We start from the raw sequence: 17812 nt of genomic DNA on the forward strand, positions 1-17812 counted from the left end.
CTGGGTAGAGATATCTACTTGATATTTGAATTAAATGGTCCTAGAGTTAATGGGAGAAATGTGGACCTCAGGCTATATGAGAGCTGTCAGTGCAAAGACAGAAGTTGAATCTGTGAAAGCCTCTGGAATAGAGTCACAGTTAAAGATATTGGAAGCTGTGAAAGTATATTATAAGCGATTAGTCATTAGATTTATAAGTTTACAACTTAAAATAAAGGGATAGCCCTGTATTTGCCTACAATTAGACTGAGTTATTCCTAGAAAGCATTTGGCCATTTCTAGCAGCCTTTATATTTTGAAATAGCCTTTGCTCTGGTGACTAAGAGTTATGTAGTTCAACCATGTGAGTTATATTTAGGTAAAATAATTTTTTATGGATAAAAAATATTGTATAACATCCAAAACTAGTTCATATTGATATCAAAAAGTACCTGATGTTTAATTCATAACAAATTTCCAAAGAAACATATGTTAAAAAAACAGGCTTCCTAGATTATTCAAAATTAGCTCTGGGTTTTCATTAATTTATGGTGTTGATTAACAATCCATAAATTATTAATTAAACATTTGAAAAACTACTATGTGTAAGATGCTGGGCTAATGGTCTGTGAGATACAAAGATGACTCAAACATAAAATCTGTCCTTAATATACATATGGACTAGTATGGGGAAATAAGACACATACTTAGGTAAGTATACAAGGAGTGGAGAGTTAGAAATCATAGATAATTTTAAAATAAAGAAAAAATTCCATTTGCAATAGCATTAAAGAGACATAAGATACTTAGGAATAAATTTAACAAAAGAAGGGTAAAACCTATATTCTGAAAACTATAAAATATTGTTAAAAGAAAATTTAAAAGATACAAATAAATGGAACAAAAATCCCATGTTCATGGACCACAAGCATTTTTAAACATTATTATGAAGATGATGGTCCCAAATTAGTTTATGCATGAACCAAAACAATCTCAAAAAAAAAAAAGTAAAATGATTCATATTTCCAAAGAAAGAGTAATAAAGACAGTTTGGTACTGACCCAGGGCAGATATACAGATGAACAAAATGGAATTGGAGAGTCCAGAAATAAACCCATACATCTCTGGTGAAGTGATGTTTGATGAGGATGCCAAGATTATTCAAGGGGGAAAGACAAGTTCTTTCTTCTCCAAGTATCACTTATTTGTGGCTTTATAGGAAAACTATTTCTGTATCAATTTCACACCAGTCCCTGATCCCTCCCACCTTGGTGCCCAGATTGAACCCTCTGAAATTTTATTATATAGATGTCACTACATAAAAATAAAATTATATATCAAAAGTAAGAAAATAAGGGAATTATGAATGGAAAGATGTTTTAAACAGATAGGACAATTACAGAGTTATACTTAGGCCAAGCACAGTGACTCATGCCTGTAATCCCAGCACTTCGAGAGGCTGAAGCAGGCAGATCACTTGAGGTCAGGAGTTTGAGAACAGCCTGGCCAACATGGCAAAAACCCATCTCTACTAAAAATACAAAAATTAGCTGGGTGTGGTGGCACATGCCTGTAATCCTAGCTACTTGGTAGGCAGAAGCACAAGAATTGCTTGAACCTGGGAGGTGGAGATTTCAATGAGCTAAGAACACACCACTGCACTCCAGCCTGGGTGATGGAGTGAGACTCTGTCTCTAAATAAATCAATAAAATTATACTTAATATATTATCATGTGCTCTTACCAAATGATGAGCATATCATCAAAATCTAATGGGAGAATGAAAACGGATCTTGAGAGCTATAAGGAAGAGAATACTCTTAAGCTCCCCACCACTTCTCTACAGTCTGTCATTACTTCTGTCCATGCCACTCACTGGACCATACTTACTAGTATATGGAGTCACATGGTTTAGTAATTGCTCAGAGATATGACATCACCAGAGAGATTTATATTGCATTTAAATTATAAAGCTATTTAATATACTAATCCCTAAAAAAAGTAGTCAATCCATAAAATAAATATCAGCAATTTCATCAGTATAAATGATTTTAAGAAAATAAAAACATAATTGAAAGACAAAACTGATTTCAAAACTAAACACCAAGCTACAGTAATTGAGACTGTCTGGTCCTGGCATAGGGATTATATATCAATGGATTACCATGGAGAGGTCAGAAATAAACCCATACATTTGAGTTCAATTTATTTTCAACAAGGGTGTCCAGACATTCAATGAGGGAAAATATAATTTTCAATATCAGATGCAGGAACAACTGGATAGCCACATGAAAAAGAATGAAGTTGGACCCCTACCTCACACCACGTACATAAATTAACTCAATATGAATCAAAGACCAACATGTGAGACTGAAACTATAAAGCTCTTAGAATAAAACATAGATGTAAATCTTTGTTTTCTTGGATTAAGCAATAGTTTCTTTGATATGAAAACAAAAACATGGGCAACAAGAGTAAATGAATTGGACTTCATAAAAGTTAAAAATGTCCTTCAAAGGACACTATCAAGAAAATAAAAAACAATACAAATGATGGGAGGAAAAAAATATAATATCTGATAAAGGTCTAAGATCCAGAGCATATAAAGAACTCTTATAAAAATGAAAAGACAAATAATCCAATTTAAAAGTGGGTGAAATATTTGAATAAACAATTCTCCAAAAGAAGATATATAAAATGGCTGATAATAACAGCCAATAATGAAAAGATGCTTGACATCATTAGTCATCAAGGAAATGCAAATCAGTATCACTATGAGATACTACTTCACACCCACAGAGATAGCTAGAATAAAAAGTTAGATGATAACAAGCTTTGGTGAGAAAGTAGAAAAATCAGAGCCTTAATAGAATCAGAGCCTGTTGATAGAAACGCAAATGGTGCAGCCTCTTTAGAAACAGTTTGCAGTTTCTCAAAAAGTTTAACAGAGTGACCATATAATCCAACAATTTGACTACTAGGAACATATCAAGACAATTGTATAAAAACTTCCATAGCCAAACAATGGAAAACCCAAATGTCCAGAAATTGATGAATGGATAAACAAAATGTGGCATATCCATACCACAGAATTTTATTGAGCCATGAAGAGAAATGAAATACTAACTCCTGTTATCATATGGATTAATTTTAAAAACATTATACTAAGGCAAACAAGATCAATACAAAAAGCTGCATATCATCCATATGAATTATATACAAGACATATGTGAAATGTCCAGAATAGGCAAATTCCTAGAGACAGAAAGCAGAATGCAGAATAGTGGCTGCCAGAGGCTGGTGATGGGGAATAAAGAGTTACTGCTAATGGGTAGAATATTTCTTTTGGCAATGATGAAAATATTCTAGAATTAGATAGTGATAATGATTGCATAATTTATTGCAGGCATACCTCAGAGATACTGTGGGTTTGGTTCCACTGCAGTAAAGCAAGTATCACAATACAGTGAGTCATACAATTTTGTTTGGTTTCCCAGCATATAAAAGTTATGTTTACACTCTACTGTAGTCTATTATGTGTACAATAGTCTTATGTCTAAAATAACAATGTATACATTTTAATTTAAAAAGAACTTTTTGCTGAAAAATGCTAACAATCATCTGAGCCTTCAGGGTGTTATAAACTGTTTTGCTGGTGGAGGGCCTTGCTTCAACGTTAGTGGATGCTGACTGATCAGAGTGGTGGTTGCTGAAGGTTGGGTGGCTGTAGTAATTTTTAAAATAAGGCAACAATGAAGTTTGCCACATAGATTAACTCTTTCTTTCATAAAAGATTCCTCTGTAGCATGTGATACTGTTTGAAAGCATTTTATCCACAGTAGAACTTCTTTTAAAATTAGAGGCAATCCTCTCAAATCCTTCCATTGCTTTAACAACTAATTTTGTGTAATATCCTAAATTTTTTCTTGTCATTTCAGCAATGTTCACAGCATCTTTACTCAAAGTAAAATCATTTCAAGAAACCACTTTCTTTGCTCATGCCTGAGAAGCAACTCATCATCCATTCCAGTTTTATCCTGAGATTTCAGCATTTCAGTCACATCTTCAGGCTCCACTTCTAATTCTAATTCTCTTGCTATTTCCACCATATCTGCATTTACTTTCTCTATTGAAGTCTTGAACCCCTCAAAGTCATCTATGACAGTTGGAATCAACTTCTTCCGAACTCCTGTTAATGTGGATATTTTGACCTCCTCCCATGAATCACAAATGTTTTTAAGGACATCTACTACAGAACAATGAATGCTGTTCACAAGGTTTCAATTCTTTGCCCAGATCTATTAGATGAATCATTATCTCTGGCAGCCATAGCCTCAAAAATACATGGCTTAAAAAATAAGGCTTGAAGGTTGAAACTACTCTTTGATTCACGGGCTGAAAAACAGATGTTATATTAGCAGTTATGAAAACATTAATATCCATCAGCACTCTTGGGTGACTAGTTTTGCATTGTCAATGAGCAGTAATATTTTGCTAAAACTTAAAGTCACCAGCTGCATTTGTCCCTAACAAGAGAGTTAGTTTGTCCTCTTAAGCTTTGAAGCCAGGCATTGACTTCTCTTCTTTAGCTATGAAAGTTCTAGATGTCACCTGTTTCCAACAGAAGGATGTTTCATCTACATTGAAATCTGTTGTTTAGTGTAGCCACTTTTACCAATTATCTTAGCTAGACCTTCTGGATAACTTGCTGAAACTTCTACACAGGCCAAAATTGCTTCTTTACTACTTCCAGAACACCATTTACATCTTTTTGTTTCTGAGCTTGTTTTACAACCAGTCTATTTGTTAGATGATAAGCAGACATCTAACAAACAGGAAGTCACTCTTCCTACTTTTAAAACTGTAACTTGCATTATTCACCACCAATCTTTAACACTCACCAAAATGTAAGCTTCTTGAAAAAAGATCTGTACTTGGTCCATCATTCTATCCACACCCAAACCCAACATCACCTACACAAATGGGTTTTTCATAGTAACTTGTACATATCAGGCCCTAAATAAATGTTTGCTGATTGAATAAACTATCACAGAGATTGTCTTTGGGAGGTAGGAGAGTGGGGTAGAGAGCATGGACAAAGATTCTGGCTCGGTCACTTATAAACTGGATAACCCTGGGCCTCAGATTCTTCTGTTGTGAAACGGAGGTAGTAAGAGTGTCTTTCTCAAGGGCTGTTGTAAGGATTAAATTAGTTAACACATGGAAAGCACTGAGAACATAACAAGCACTTCATAACTATTAGTATTATGGTCTCCTCAAGACTTAAACACAGTAATGTCTGCAAAGCATCTAGTCCACACCGAATGAATGAGTAACTAAATCTGCTCTACCAGTCATGTTGACATTAATAATTCATTGAGACTTTCTTTCTCCTTCCCTCAAATTTATCACCTTCTATGTATAGAAAACATTCTTAAGGTTACTATGGAACTACTCAGTTGGACTGATTAGCTGTGTTCTCTTCCATGTCTTGTGAATTAACCTCCTTAAGAAGAGTAGCCATGTTTTGTTTTTTGAAAATAGTATCATTATTGCTGCTGATGTACTTGTTCTTGTTTTGTGTGTTAATGAGATAAGCTCCTCTATATTCTCCCACCAAAAAAATGTGTCATGAGTCTGTTGGATGAAACTCTCCTTTTACTGAATTCTTAATAGCATATTATTTTGCACTTTTATACACATATAGTTATTTATAAATGTTGAACTAGCACTAGTTTGTTCTCTGCCCAGATAACAAAATTAAATGAGAAATATTATCTTGACTCAAAAGATTAATTTAGTAGCATCATCAAATGCAATGTCCAAATTAGCGAGAAATCTAAATGGAGCAATTGCCATTTACTGTGCACTATTTTTTTTCTTGTCAATGGGCAAAATCAGGAACCTCTGGATTACAATGTACAGTGTAGCACAGTATCTCTTTTTAGTTTCCATATTCCTACAAGAGGTATAACACTAAATTCCTCAAGGCATCGTGCCACTTCAGTATAAGTATGTGGAAGAGACAGTGGAGTAAAAGTGGGGGGACAGATTAGACAATTTCTCCCATCTTATGAACATTTGAGAGAGTTTTCCTTTGCTATTCAGAGTTTCAATCTGATTGAAAAGAGACTAACTATCTGTTAAAACAATAAATCAATCACATTGTATTGATACAGCTCTGAAACCTTGGAAAAAATTAACTCTTGCAGATGACATGATTGTCTATGTAGAAAATTCCTAATAATCAACAACAGACTTCTAGAACAAACAAGTGATTACAGTAAGGTTGCAGGACATAGGTTAATATACAAAAATCAATTGCTTTCCTATGTACCAGCAATAAACAACTAAGATTTGAAATTAGAAACACACCATTTAAAATAGCACTAAAATATGAAATATTTAGGTATAAGTCTAATAAAATATTTACAGGATTTATATGCTGAAAAGAACAAAGCTCTGATGAAAGTTTGCATTTTCAATTGCATCTTCTTTTGCAGAGTTTTACACACATATAATTATTTACAAATGTTGCCACAGTAATACTCATTTGTTCTCTGTCCAGATAATACAATTAAATGATGAAAAAAATTAAAAAAGAGATAGTGCATGGTAATGCCTAAGAAGACTCAATATTGTTAAGATTTCAGTAAAGACGTGAGTTCAGACACCTCAGCAAAGCAGATATACAAATGGCAAAAAGTATCTGAAAAGATGGTCAACATTGTATGTCATTATGGAATGGAAAATTGAAACAACACTGAGATACTATGACAAGCCTATTAAAATGGTTAAAATCTGCAACACTGACAATACCAAAGGCTGGCGAAGATGGAAGGCATTAGGATCTCATTCATTGCTGGTAAGAATGCAAAATGTTACAGCCACTTTGGAAGAAAGTTTGGCAGTTTTGTACAGAGCTAAACACAGTCTTACCATATGATCCAGCAGTCATGCTTGTAGGTATTTACCTGAGTTGAAAACTTATGTCCACACAAAACCCTGCATGTATATGTTTATAGAAGTTTTATTCATAATTTCCAAATATTGGAAGCAACTGTGACACATTTTTCAATCAGTGAAAAAATAAACAAGTTGTGGTATATCCATTCAATAGACTGTTATCCAGCAATAAGAAAAAATGAAATATCTAACCACAAAAAATCATGGGTGATGCTTTGATTCACATTGCTAAGTGAAAGAATCCAGTCTAAAGAGGCCACATACAGACCGCATGATTCTAACTATATGACATTCTAAAGAAGGCAAAACTACAGAGACATAAACAAATCAGTGGTTACTAGGAGTTCAGGGGAAGAAAGAGAAGGATGAGTCGGTGGATAGGAGATTTTTACCATATGATTTGTATGATATGTAATCACGGATATGTGATGGTATACATTTATCAAAACCCATAAAACTATAAAACATAAAGAATGAATCCTAATGTTAACTATGCACTTATGTAATGTATCAATGCTGGCTCATCAATTGTAATAAATGTGCCATACTGATGTAAGATAATAAGGGAAACAGTGCAGAGAGAGAGAGAGCATATGGGAATTTTCTACTTTCTGCTCGAATTTTCTAGAAACCTAAGCTGGCTCTAAGGTATAAAATCTATTAATTAGAAAAGCTTTAACCATCAAAAATAGAAAATTTAACTCATAACAAATTATTGATTACACATAGATATAAAATACACACATATAAATAACTATGCATCTACACACAGCCAAATAAAATACACATCTATTCACCATAAGTCTTAACTATTTACTCTGTTATTTTCCCACTCTTAATGTAATGCTTCTACAGGGACTAACATGGTAAATGGGAGGTGAGGAAATTTAGGCAGTGATACTGAATTATGCTTACAAGAAATTTACTAAAAGGGAAATAGGACTGAAATGAATAGTTGTGAGAATCTTAGAGTCGAGGAAAGAATTATTTTTAAGCTACATAATTATGTCAGCTATAAAAATATACAGTTAGTAGCTCATTAAATTTTATTCTATAGTTACTTCACTTTCTTGTCAAGAAAGATGAATACTTGATTATAAAACTGCATACCAAAAAGGTTCAAATTTTCCCAATGCATGAAAATGTGAGTAAAACAAAATAATCACATACCAATAATTGATCGATGCTGACCATTAGAACACTCTCATATTGTTTGCCATCTTTACCTTCAATATCACAATCAGATGATGCTACTGGCAACAGAACAAGGATCAGGGGAGGAAGTCCAAAGATATACCTAAAAGAAACTAAATTTGACAGTAAATAAGAATGAGCTAAATGTTATATTGTATTGCATTTGATTGTGGGGTTTCAATGGACTGGACCACTAATTTCTAATAATTTTAAAAATACATCTTGGTTTGGAGATACTAACTACAGGAAGAACCTCAAAAGTTGAACTTATGTAACAACCAAAGTGGAACAGCATTTTGGAGTATAGCGTCCTTTCACTTTTTTATTTTGCAATTACTCTTTAGGAAAGTGCAAAACAAGGGTGATGAAATCATAGACTGCTTCTGAAAAACACTCCAGGGTGTTAATCAATTTGAATTTATGTTGAACATCCCCATAAGAAAAGGCATATACAGGTAAAGAGGTGCACTACAGTTCGAAGAGTTACATATTGTTGGAATTTTATGATGTACTGCACGTAATTGAATATTTTTGTAAACCTTGATGGTAGTCCATATGTCTATTTGCTTCTTGGAGGCAACACTGTGGGAGGTTAATCTCCCTGGGATTGCACTGTAACTACTGTAAGCGCACTCTTTCTTTTTAATAATGAACCCTGAAGGGTTTACATTCCCAAAAGTCTTACAAAGTTTATGTTTGTATTTTGGGACTACTCTCCTATCCTTTCACTATCTTCTGTCTCTGAGTCCCCAGAGACCCAGATTCTTTTCAAACACAGCGCTATCCAGCTTCTTGTCATGTTAGAAAAACTCTGTAAATAAATTCACATCCTCAGATAGAAACCAATGATTTCTATCTGTTTTTGATAACTCTTCCCAATTAGGAGCAATTGTCTAATCAAAAGGACTGAAATAATGGTATTATTTCAGGCAGAAAGATGGAAAGCCAGTGGTTCCCACAAACATTAAAATCTGATCATACAGGGACCTATTTCTTCATAAACCTGCCATAGTGTCTTATTTGTATCTTTTTGTAAACTCTGAGGCATGTTGACAATGTATTTCCTGTGAATTTCCCAAATGAACTTCAATTGTACTTGAATGCAAGATATTTCACTTGTGTGCCTTCTCTGATTAAGAGTACAAGCAACACTCCTTCAAACCCAAGGAACTAATATTGTGACAGCCTGAAGACTGTTAGGGATATCATAAAGTTTCCAGTAATATTGTCATCTATTATATCATGATCTGTCATATAAAACAATCAATAACACCTCCCAATAAATCAAGTGACCCATGTTGTTACAAATAGAGAAAATTTTCTGGGTAGCAATTATGAAAACAAACATAAATCTAACTTCTTATCTGCATATGTGACAACATAGTAAGAGAAACAAAAATTGATAATTTTATTTATACAAATATATTAATAACTCTGCCACTAAGTGCCTATATGCATGATGAGCATGAATTAACTTAGGAGACAGATAATGATGATGATGCTAGTTACCTTTAGTTGAGTACCTACCATGTGTCAGGAACTTTATATATAAAATCTCATATATATATATATATATATATATATATGATTTATAAATATCCAAAAAGTTCTGCAAGTTAGTCTTTCTGTAACACATACATAGTAGGTGCCAGGTTTGGATGCTAGCCTGAATTTGTTGCTTTACCAGGATTCGATTAGAAATGGCCATAATCTATTGATAACATGTAATCACATTTGTCTTCTGAATGAAGTTTTGCCTCTCTCTTCTACTCCTGTTCCTTCAACCTAAAGATCCTCAGTGATCAATTGCTAATTTAAAAAAAATATTTTGGCAATTAAAAAAATGTACACTCATAGATTTAAGGGGGACCAGAGCAGATTTCTTACTAATACATATTTAATATACTGTACAGTGGTGACGTCTGGGCTTTAGTGTATCTATCACCTGAATAGTGAACATGGTACCCAATAGGTAATTTTTCAATCCTTATCCCCCTCCTACTCTCCCACCTTTCGAAGTCTCCAATGCCTATTATTCCACCCTGTATGTCCATCTGTACCACTGTTTAGCTCCCAGTTATAAGTAAAAACATGAAGTATTTGACTTTCTGAGTCATTTCACTTAGATAATGGCCTCAAGTTTCATCCATTTTGCTGCAAAAGACGACTTAACTCTTATGGCTGAGTAGTATTCCATGGTATACATATACCACATTTTCTTTTTTTCCCCCTCTCTTTTTGAGACAGGGTTTCACTCTGCTGCCCAGGCTGGAGTGCAGTGGCATGATCATAGCTCACTGAAGCCTCAAATTCCTAGGTTCAAGCGATCCTCCTACCTCAGCGTTCTGAGTAGCTAGGACTACAGGGTGCCCCACCATGCCCAGCTAATTTTTTAAAATTTGTTTTTAGCAGACGGCTCTTACTCTTTTGTACAGGCTGGTCTTGAACTCCTGGGCTCAAGCAATCTTCCTGCCTCAGCCTCCTTAAGTGTCAGAATTACAAGCTGTAATTACAAGCCCGGCCATGCCACATTTTCTTTATCCAAACCTCTGCTGATGGACATTTGGATGATCAATTGCTAATTATTCACCAGATTCTGACCTTGTAATCAGATTTGTATAGATTGTATGAAATCATACTTTTTATTTTCTCTGTCATCTTACAGGTGTCCAAAAGGTATACTTCGGGAGGAGTAGATGATAGAGGAAAAATTATGTAACATATAACTTGAAATGAGCTTAAAGGAGAATATAATAAAATAATTAAATGCTAGAGTGAAAGGGATACTTTTACCATTATCATAAATATTATTCCAAAGGTCCACCTTTTGTTTTAATACATGAGGTTGTTTTACTTGCTATGAGCATTAGCTGTCTTCTTCACCTCAATTTTCAGTAGTTAAGTGCTCCTCAAATTTAAATCAACCTATTTATTCACTGGATGGCATTTTGTGCATTCTTTCCAATGAGTGTTGCTGGAAAATTCAGTCTTTTTGTATATTACACGTACTTTCTCAATTTTAAAACATAATTTGCCTTGCCTGTTAAGAGTGTTTTCTGTTGCCATTGTTGTCATTGAATAATTAGCCCCAGACAGACTATGGCAATATAAAGCACAGAGGTTTTGGAATTAAAATTCTCATAATAATGATTATAATGCATGGCTTCCTGAAGTTTGTTTCAAGAGATTTCACTAGAAGCTTGTTCCATCAAGAGTGCACATAATGTTACTCTTTACCCTTTGTCTTTGCCATTTCTTTTGAGAGTTGAAGTAGTTGAGGATCTACTATGTGGTCTCCAACTGTCTTATCTGGTTTGGGTAATTTCATCATATTTGAGGACCAAAAAGTTGAATAGCAATAAAAACAGACTCTACTTGGGAGGCTGAGGCAGGAGGATTGCTTGAGCCTGGAAGTCAAGGCTGCCGTGAGCCATGATCTTACTGTGAGCCATGGCCGTGAGCCATGATCTACTGAGCCTAGGCTGAGTAGTCAAGTCAAAACTTGAGACTTTTGACTTGCCAAGACAATGGTTTGTGTGACTGTGTAAATGACACAGCATCTCTTAAGGTCACTTACCTGATTTCTAAAATGAAAACTTCTGACTAAATGATCTTTTTCATCTTGCAGACACCTTATTCTAAGAATCTACCTGGTCCTCCAAATGCAGAAACTCTTTAGATCTGAAATTGCCTCACGGACAATGCTGCAAACATACCTAGGGCCTTGGACCCACATCTCATAGGTTCCCAGCTCTCCCATTAATAATGTAGCTTGGTAGTTTGGTCCATAATTGAAGACCTTTCTCCTACATCACATAGAGAGTAACATATTAAGAATGGCTGGTTTGAGAGTGCTTTTGGCATTGTTGTCACACCCACACTCCCCACCATCCTGAACTTTTCATTAGGTCACCGAAAAGATAAACCATAGGAATAACGCAAGGCAAGCGTGGCTTGTGGGATTGCCCTTACTTCCCCTGAAGAGGCTGAAATTGGAGAATTTGTTTTCAGTAGGGAATTTGGTTAAACCAGAAGGAGGGCTGTCTAAAAATTCTTGTTGGTTTTTAATGTAAGCCAAATAATACATTCAATCCTCAGCTGCTTAAGTTATGGGGGTCAAAGTTAACATAAATAGTTTTCTACAATCCATCAACTCCAGTCTTTATCAGTCTTTAAAACCAGTGTTTACTGAATGTCCATTGCATAGACCTATTTTCACTGATAATTTAATTCCATAACCACTTCATGAAGAAGTAGGTAAGTACTACAAGTTATTCACATTTATAGATGGAGAATCTGGGGCACAAAGACAGTCATGTAGGAAAATTCCTTTTGTATTTTTCTCTCTCTTTTTTTTTTTTTTTTTGATATGGAGTCTCATTCTATCATCTAGGCTGGAGTGCAATGGTGCGATCACGGCTCACTGCAACCTCAGCCTCCCAGGTTCAAGTGATTCTCCTCCCTCAGCCTCCTGAGTAGCTGGGATTATAGGTGCCCACCACAACGCCTGGCAAATTTTTTTGTATTTTTAGTTGAGACGAGGTTTCACCATGTTGGCCAGCCTGGTCTCGAACTCCTGACCTAAGGTGATCTGCCCACCTCAGCCTCCCCAAGTGTTGGGATTACAGGCTTGAGCCACCATGCCTAGTCAGAAAATTCCTGTATATAATATAGATATGGAATTCAAATCCAAGTCTGTCACATTGAAGAGTCTAGAACCTCAGCTTTTAGGCACTGAACTACATTGCTTCCTTAAAAAATAACCATATATGTGTAGTCAAGGGGATTGCACAAAAACCCATCTTCCTGTGCATGAACCTCACTAAGGTACTTCCTGGCCAAACTGTGAAACTGCATCATATGCTTTTATTTCAGAAAAAGAGACTAAATATTTGTTCTTATTACAGTAGGTTATGTGTCAGGGTTAAAAGCAGAAAAAAAAGTCACATAGATGAGTGTGAATATGACATGTAAGTTCGTTCTATGAAATGGCCTTTTCCATTTTTTAAAAAAATATTCAAACACTAACGTGATGCAGTTTGTAATTCTCCTTTATACTTGTTCAGGGTTTCTAATATTAGTTCTCTATTATTATTTTTTGAGACAGGGCATCACTCTGTTGCCTAGGCTGGAGGACAGTGGTAAGATCATGGCTCACGGCAGCCTTGACTTCCAGGCTCAAGCAATCCTCCTGCCTCTGCCTCCGCCTCCCAAGTAGAGTCTGTTTTTATTGCTATTCAACTTTTTGGTCCTCAAATATGATGAAATTACCCAAACCAGATAAGACAGTTGGAGACCACATAGTAGATCCTCAACTACTTCAACTCTCAAAAGAAATGGCAAAGACAAAGGGTAAAGAGTAACATTATGTGCACTCTTAATGGAACAAGCTTCTAGTGAAATCTCTTGAAACAAACTTCAGGAAGCCATGCATTATAATCATATTATTAGAATTTTAATATTTTGTCTCCTAATGAAAACTTATAGCCCATGATTCATATAACTGTACTTCAGGAAGTAAAGGCTTTTTCTGAAAAATGCACACGCTAGCTTCCTTTTCTCGGTTTACCTTTCTACTTTACAGCAGAGGTGTTGCAAGGATTAGAACCAAGGGTGATCCAGAAGAAGAAACTGCAGGAGAACTATGGGCATTGCAAGGAAAATAGGGTTGTGCTCAATTTTTAGTTTTGTGTTAAGCTCCGGGAGGACATTCCTTAGAAGTCCTCCATAATTACGTTGGCTATTCTTTCCGCTCTCTCTATCTTTGTTTTGTTACTGAGCTGGCACTCCTTGGTTGTGTCAATTCTTGATTCTTTACCCACGAGAGTGGAAAGAAGTCTTGATCTAACGGAGTAGCCATCAAAAGAAAGAGCAGTCAGTTTCCTATTCCCGCACCCTCCCCCCAGCTGTCTTCTTGCTTGAGGAAGTACTTACTGTAAAGCATTCCAATTTTCCTAAGCAGATCTTTTCCCCTCACAATCCTTTTTCCTCTTTTTTAATTCCAGTAAGTTTTTTGGCTCTTTCATTGGTCATACATGACTGCCATCCGAATCCAACCCTCCTGAATTCTGTCCCTGTCCATTCTAAATCCGTATTCTGCACAAATAAGATATATTAGGTCTCAACACTGGTCTGGAAGTTAGAGTCACGCCTATTTCATTCTGCCTCCATCAAGAAGCGCCCGTAGGAAAAAATAACAACAACAACAAAAACAAAAACAAAAAAAACCAGAAGCTGGCCTTCCTCAGCGCCAGCCCCAGGACTGGTTTCCCAGCAATAGGCGCAAGGTACAGCCCTTGTCGGAAACTCCCAGCCTTACTCAGGGGGGAAAAATGGGGTTTTCCGGAGACCTGTTCCCCTAGGGTTTAAAAGCGCGTCCCGTGGGAGCTTCGCTTTCACTTCTCTAGGGAGTTCTGAGCTGCAAGAGCCCAGCTACTCGCCGAACCCGGGCCGCCTGCGTGAGTAACTTGGGGCGGCCAGGAGCACGGGAAGGGCGCCAGACAGAGAGCCTTTGGCTGCTTCTGAGACCGGCTGTGGGCTGCCACCGCTGAGCGGCGCTGAGGCTGCAGCGTTCCCTCTCCGGACAGAAAGCAGGCGTTGGGGACTGCTACTCGCAGCCTGCCAGGGGCAGCAGCCGCCCCAGGTTCAAGTGGCTATGTGCCAGGATACTCAGGCGCGGCTGTTGGCTGCCCGTGGGAGAGCCAGTGCTCTCCGCAGGTCCAAAGTGCAAGGCCGGGCTATTCCCGGACTTGCCTAGGCGCAGGGGCCCCCAGCGCGTCCGGGATTGCCCCGGCGCGTCGGGCGCGCGAACTTGTGCGCAAGGGAGAAGAGCGCTTACCATGGAACATGGTCTGCGGGAGGCGGGCGTAGTCATGATGACCGCAACTGGAGCAGGAGCAAGCTCTCACCGCCCATAGTCACTCCCAGGACCCTGGTCTTCCGCGGAGTTGCCGAGTCTGTGTTGGGCAGGGTGATCTCTGCAGCTGGTTCCTCTTACCCACGCCGCGACTGCAGTTTCATCCATCCCAAGGGGGGCGGCACACACTACGGCGTGGCTCTGCGCTTTGCCTTTTCCATAACTTCCGTAGGATCGGCCAGCAGTGTACTTTCAGTTTCTACTTTGCGCTTGGTCTGCAGGTTCAATCTTTGGGATCATCAGCATGGAATCTTCATTATCCCCTCTCTCCTGGGCACCTGCTTCGCGCGCACCCGGATGAGGACCAGAGGAGGGCGCGAATTTCCGAATCACCGCAGGAAAAACCAGCTGGCCTGAATCAAAGCAATTCTGGGTAAAAGACTTCGCAGATGACCTCTCAACGCCTTGGCAACGCTTGGCGACTGGGAGCTAGAACCATGAGTTGTTAATGTGTGCACGGAAGCCACAAGTGTGCAGGACGCAAGCTGGGTTATTGGAAGCGGACGACACCAAGGAGGCGTTGCCGCGGATGTGGTGGACGATGCCAAGTCGTCTTTTAAAAAAGGAAGTGAAGAATGATTAAGAGGGTCACGCCCTCTACCACTCCAACCTCTCTAATCAGTCTCTTTCTGCTCCGTCTGCTGTACATGCACCTGCTCAGGTGAGACCTCAAGGAAAAATAATCCTGTGGGTCCACCTAATCTGGTAAGTGTTGTATTTGGAAAATCAAACTCCAAATTAAACGCAGGACGTGGAAACTGACGATAATATTTAACTATGACTTCCACGTACACATTTATCTGAATTGGCTAATAAATCAAACTATTCGTCTTGAATGCATGCCACTGAAATGTTAACTTTTTCCTGGGCTTGAATTATGTAGCTTATTTGCTACATTAGTTCGGTTTCTGCTATTCTGCAGAAACCCTGCTTAGATGAAGGTGGATAATGTAAACCAGTAACAACAGCGATAATAATAACGACTATCATTTATCTAGCATTTGCTCTCTGCCAGTTTTGTGCTAACCATTTTATGTATATCATCTCATGCAAAACGTTGTGTGAGGTAGACCATTTTCTTATCTGCACTTTACAGATGTGGGGACTGAGACTTCCTTAAGTAACTTTCCAAATTTCACTTAGCTAACTAAGCTTAGACACAGACTTGCTGCATTTGGGCTGTAGAAACTCCTGCTTGGAACTCCTGTGAATAAAGTAATAATGTGCACACTGGTGCCGGGAGGGAGATGACAGTACGTGTGTGGCTTTGCCCCAGTGTGGGGACTTCAGGAAAGTTTCCTGGAGTCTGTGACTTCTAAACTGACACTTGAAGAGGAATGAACTTGGGGCTGGTAAGGAGTATGTCACATTCTGCTATAGCGTGAACAAGGAAGAGGAGGGAAGGAGAAAGGAAAAAAAAGGATGGCAATGAACTAGGGAGAACAGAGTTGCTCAAGCCTGAAACTTGGGTCTCTGATTCCTTTTTTCGTCTCACTTCCCACATCAAATCCATAGACAAGTCCTGTCTGCTCCACCTCCAAAATTAACCCTAAGGTGACTATAGAGACTGTCTAAGGGATCTTCCAGCTTTCACTTTTGCCCACAACCCCTTCATTCTTCTCAGAGCAGCAGGATATCTGATTCTATTTTGTGCCCCACCTTCTGGTCACTTCCCACTGGGTACCAGGCCCTCAGTGCCCTGGTGATCTGGGTCCCACTGCCCTCTCTGACGTTTCGTGGTACCACATCACTATCCTCCAGCCACAATGGCCTTTCTCTTCCTGCCCAGCGTCCACTTACTATGGTCTCTAGCCCATGGCTGGCATTCAGTAAGTACTGGGGGGTGACAGAGTAAGAGAGAACAGGTGAGTGGGAATGCATGAGTGAATATGTGTGAAAGAGAAAGTTCATGAAAGCAGAAGGAAATAGAATGAAAGAGGAAGCGAAGGGGGTAAGCAAATGGAAAAGAGAGACAGAATGGAGTGAGAAAAGCCACATATTTCCATTTGACTGGAACCTAGAGTGGGAGGTGGGGAGGAGGACAGACATGACACTGGAGTGAGTTTTAAAAATGATTTCTATAATGAAACACGCCCAGGTTGGGGATTTATTTATTTATTTATTTATTTATTTATTTATTTATTTTAAATCCCTGACAGCAGCATTGAAGTATATAACTGTTCGTAGCCTGCACCTTTTTCTTTTTTTAACTTTCCAGGAACAAAGTAAAAGAGCATCCATCAATACTTTGCACAAAAGGAAATCCGTCTTCCTTTTATCACAATCACCATAAATCCAGGCAGAATAAGGGTTGTACATATCTGAACTTTTGGGAAGCATGAAAGGAAGTTATTCAGAGCTGCAGGAGAGGCAATGTAAATGTTACACTGGATTCTGCCCCCAACTATAAAGAATCTTTCTGAAGAGAATATTCATAAAGCTTTGGGAATTGTTAGGGTTATATGAAATGGGCACATTCTAACAACATCAAGTAATGATTTTTTTTTCTGTCTGTGAGATAATTAATACCATTTAGAAAAAATCCAAAATGAAGTCTTAAATTAGCTTTTGATATTTTGATAAACTGAATATTATTTTTTATAAGATAGATGGACAAGGATAAAATGTTTTATAAATTTTTAAAATGCTAATGTTTTATGATTAAAGAAATGGAATGGTTACTATTATGTTTGCTCATAGACTCAATGAACTGGACAGAAAAGCCTTTAAGGGAGAAAATAGTAAATACATTTTATGA

At 37.6% G+C, this 17812-nt stretch overlaps 1 protein-coding gene across 2 annotated transcripts in view; it reads right to left on the reverse strand.

Annotated features, from left to right (window-relative positions):
* The window catches only part of IL7 (interleukin 7), a 74219-nt gene extending 58607 nt beyond the window's left edge, over positions 1-15612 (reverse strand). The window contains exons 1-2 of one of the 2 annotated variants that reach the window (XM_519820.7): positions 14977-15612; positions 8115-8251 (exon numbers count right to left, since the gene is read on the reverse strand). In XM_519820.7, coding sequence (XP_519820.2) covers positions 8115-8251; positions 14977-14986 — 147 coding nt within the window. In that variant the 5' untranslated portion in view covers positions 14987-15612. The remainder of the gene's footprint in view (positions 1-8114; positions 8252-14976) is intronic. The other variant, XM_063817199.1, reaches the window with a different exon arrangement.
* Between the last annotated feature and the right edge of the window lie 2200 nt (positions 15613-17812).

The sequence above is a fragment of the Pan troglodytes genome, chromosome 7 (genome assembly GCF_028858775.2).
Source record: "Pan troglodytes isolate AG18354 chromosome 7, NHGRI_mPanTro3-v2.0_pri, whole genome shotgun sequence".
NCBI lineage: Eukaryota > Metazoa > Chordata > Mammalia > Primates > Hominidae > Pan > Pan troglodytes.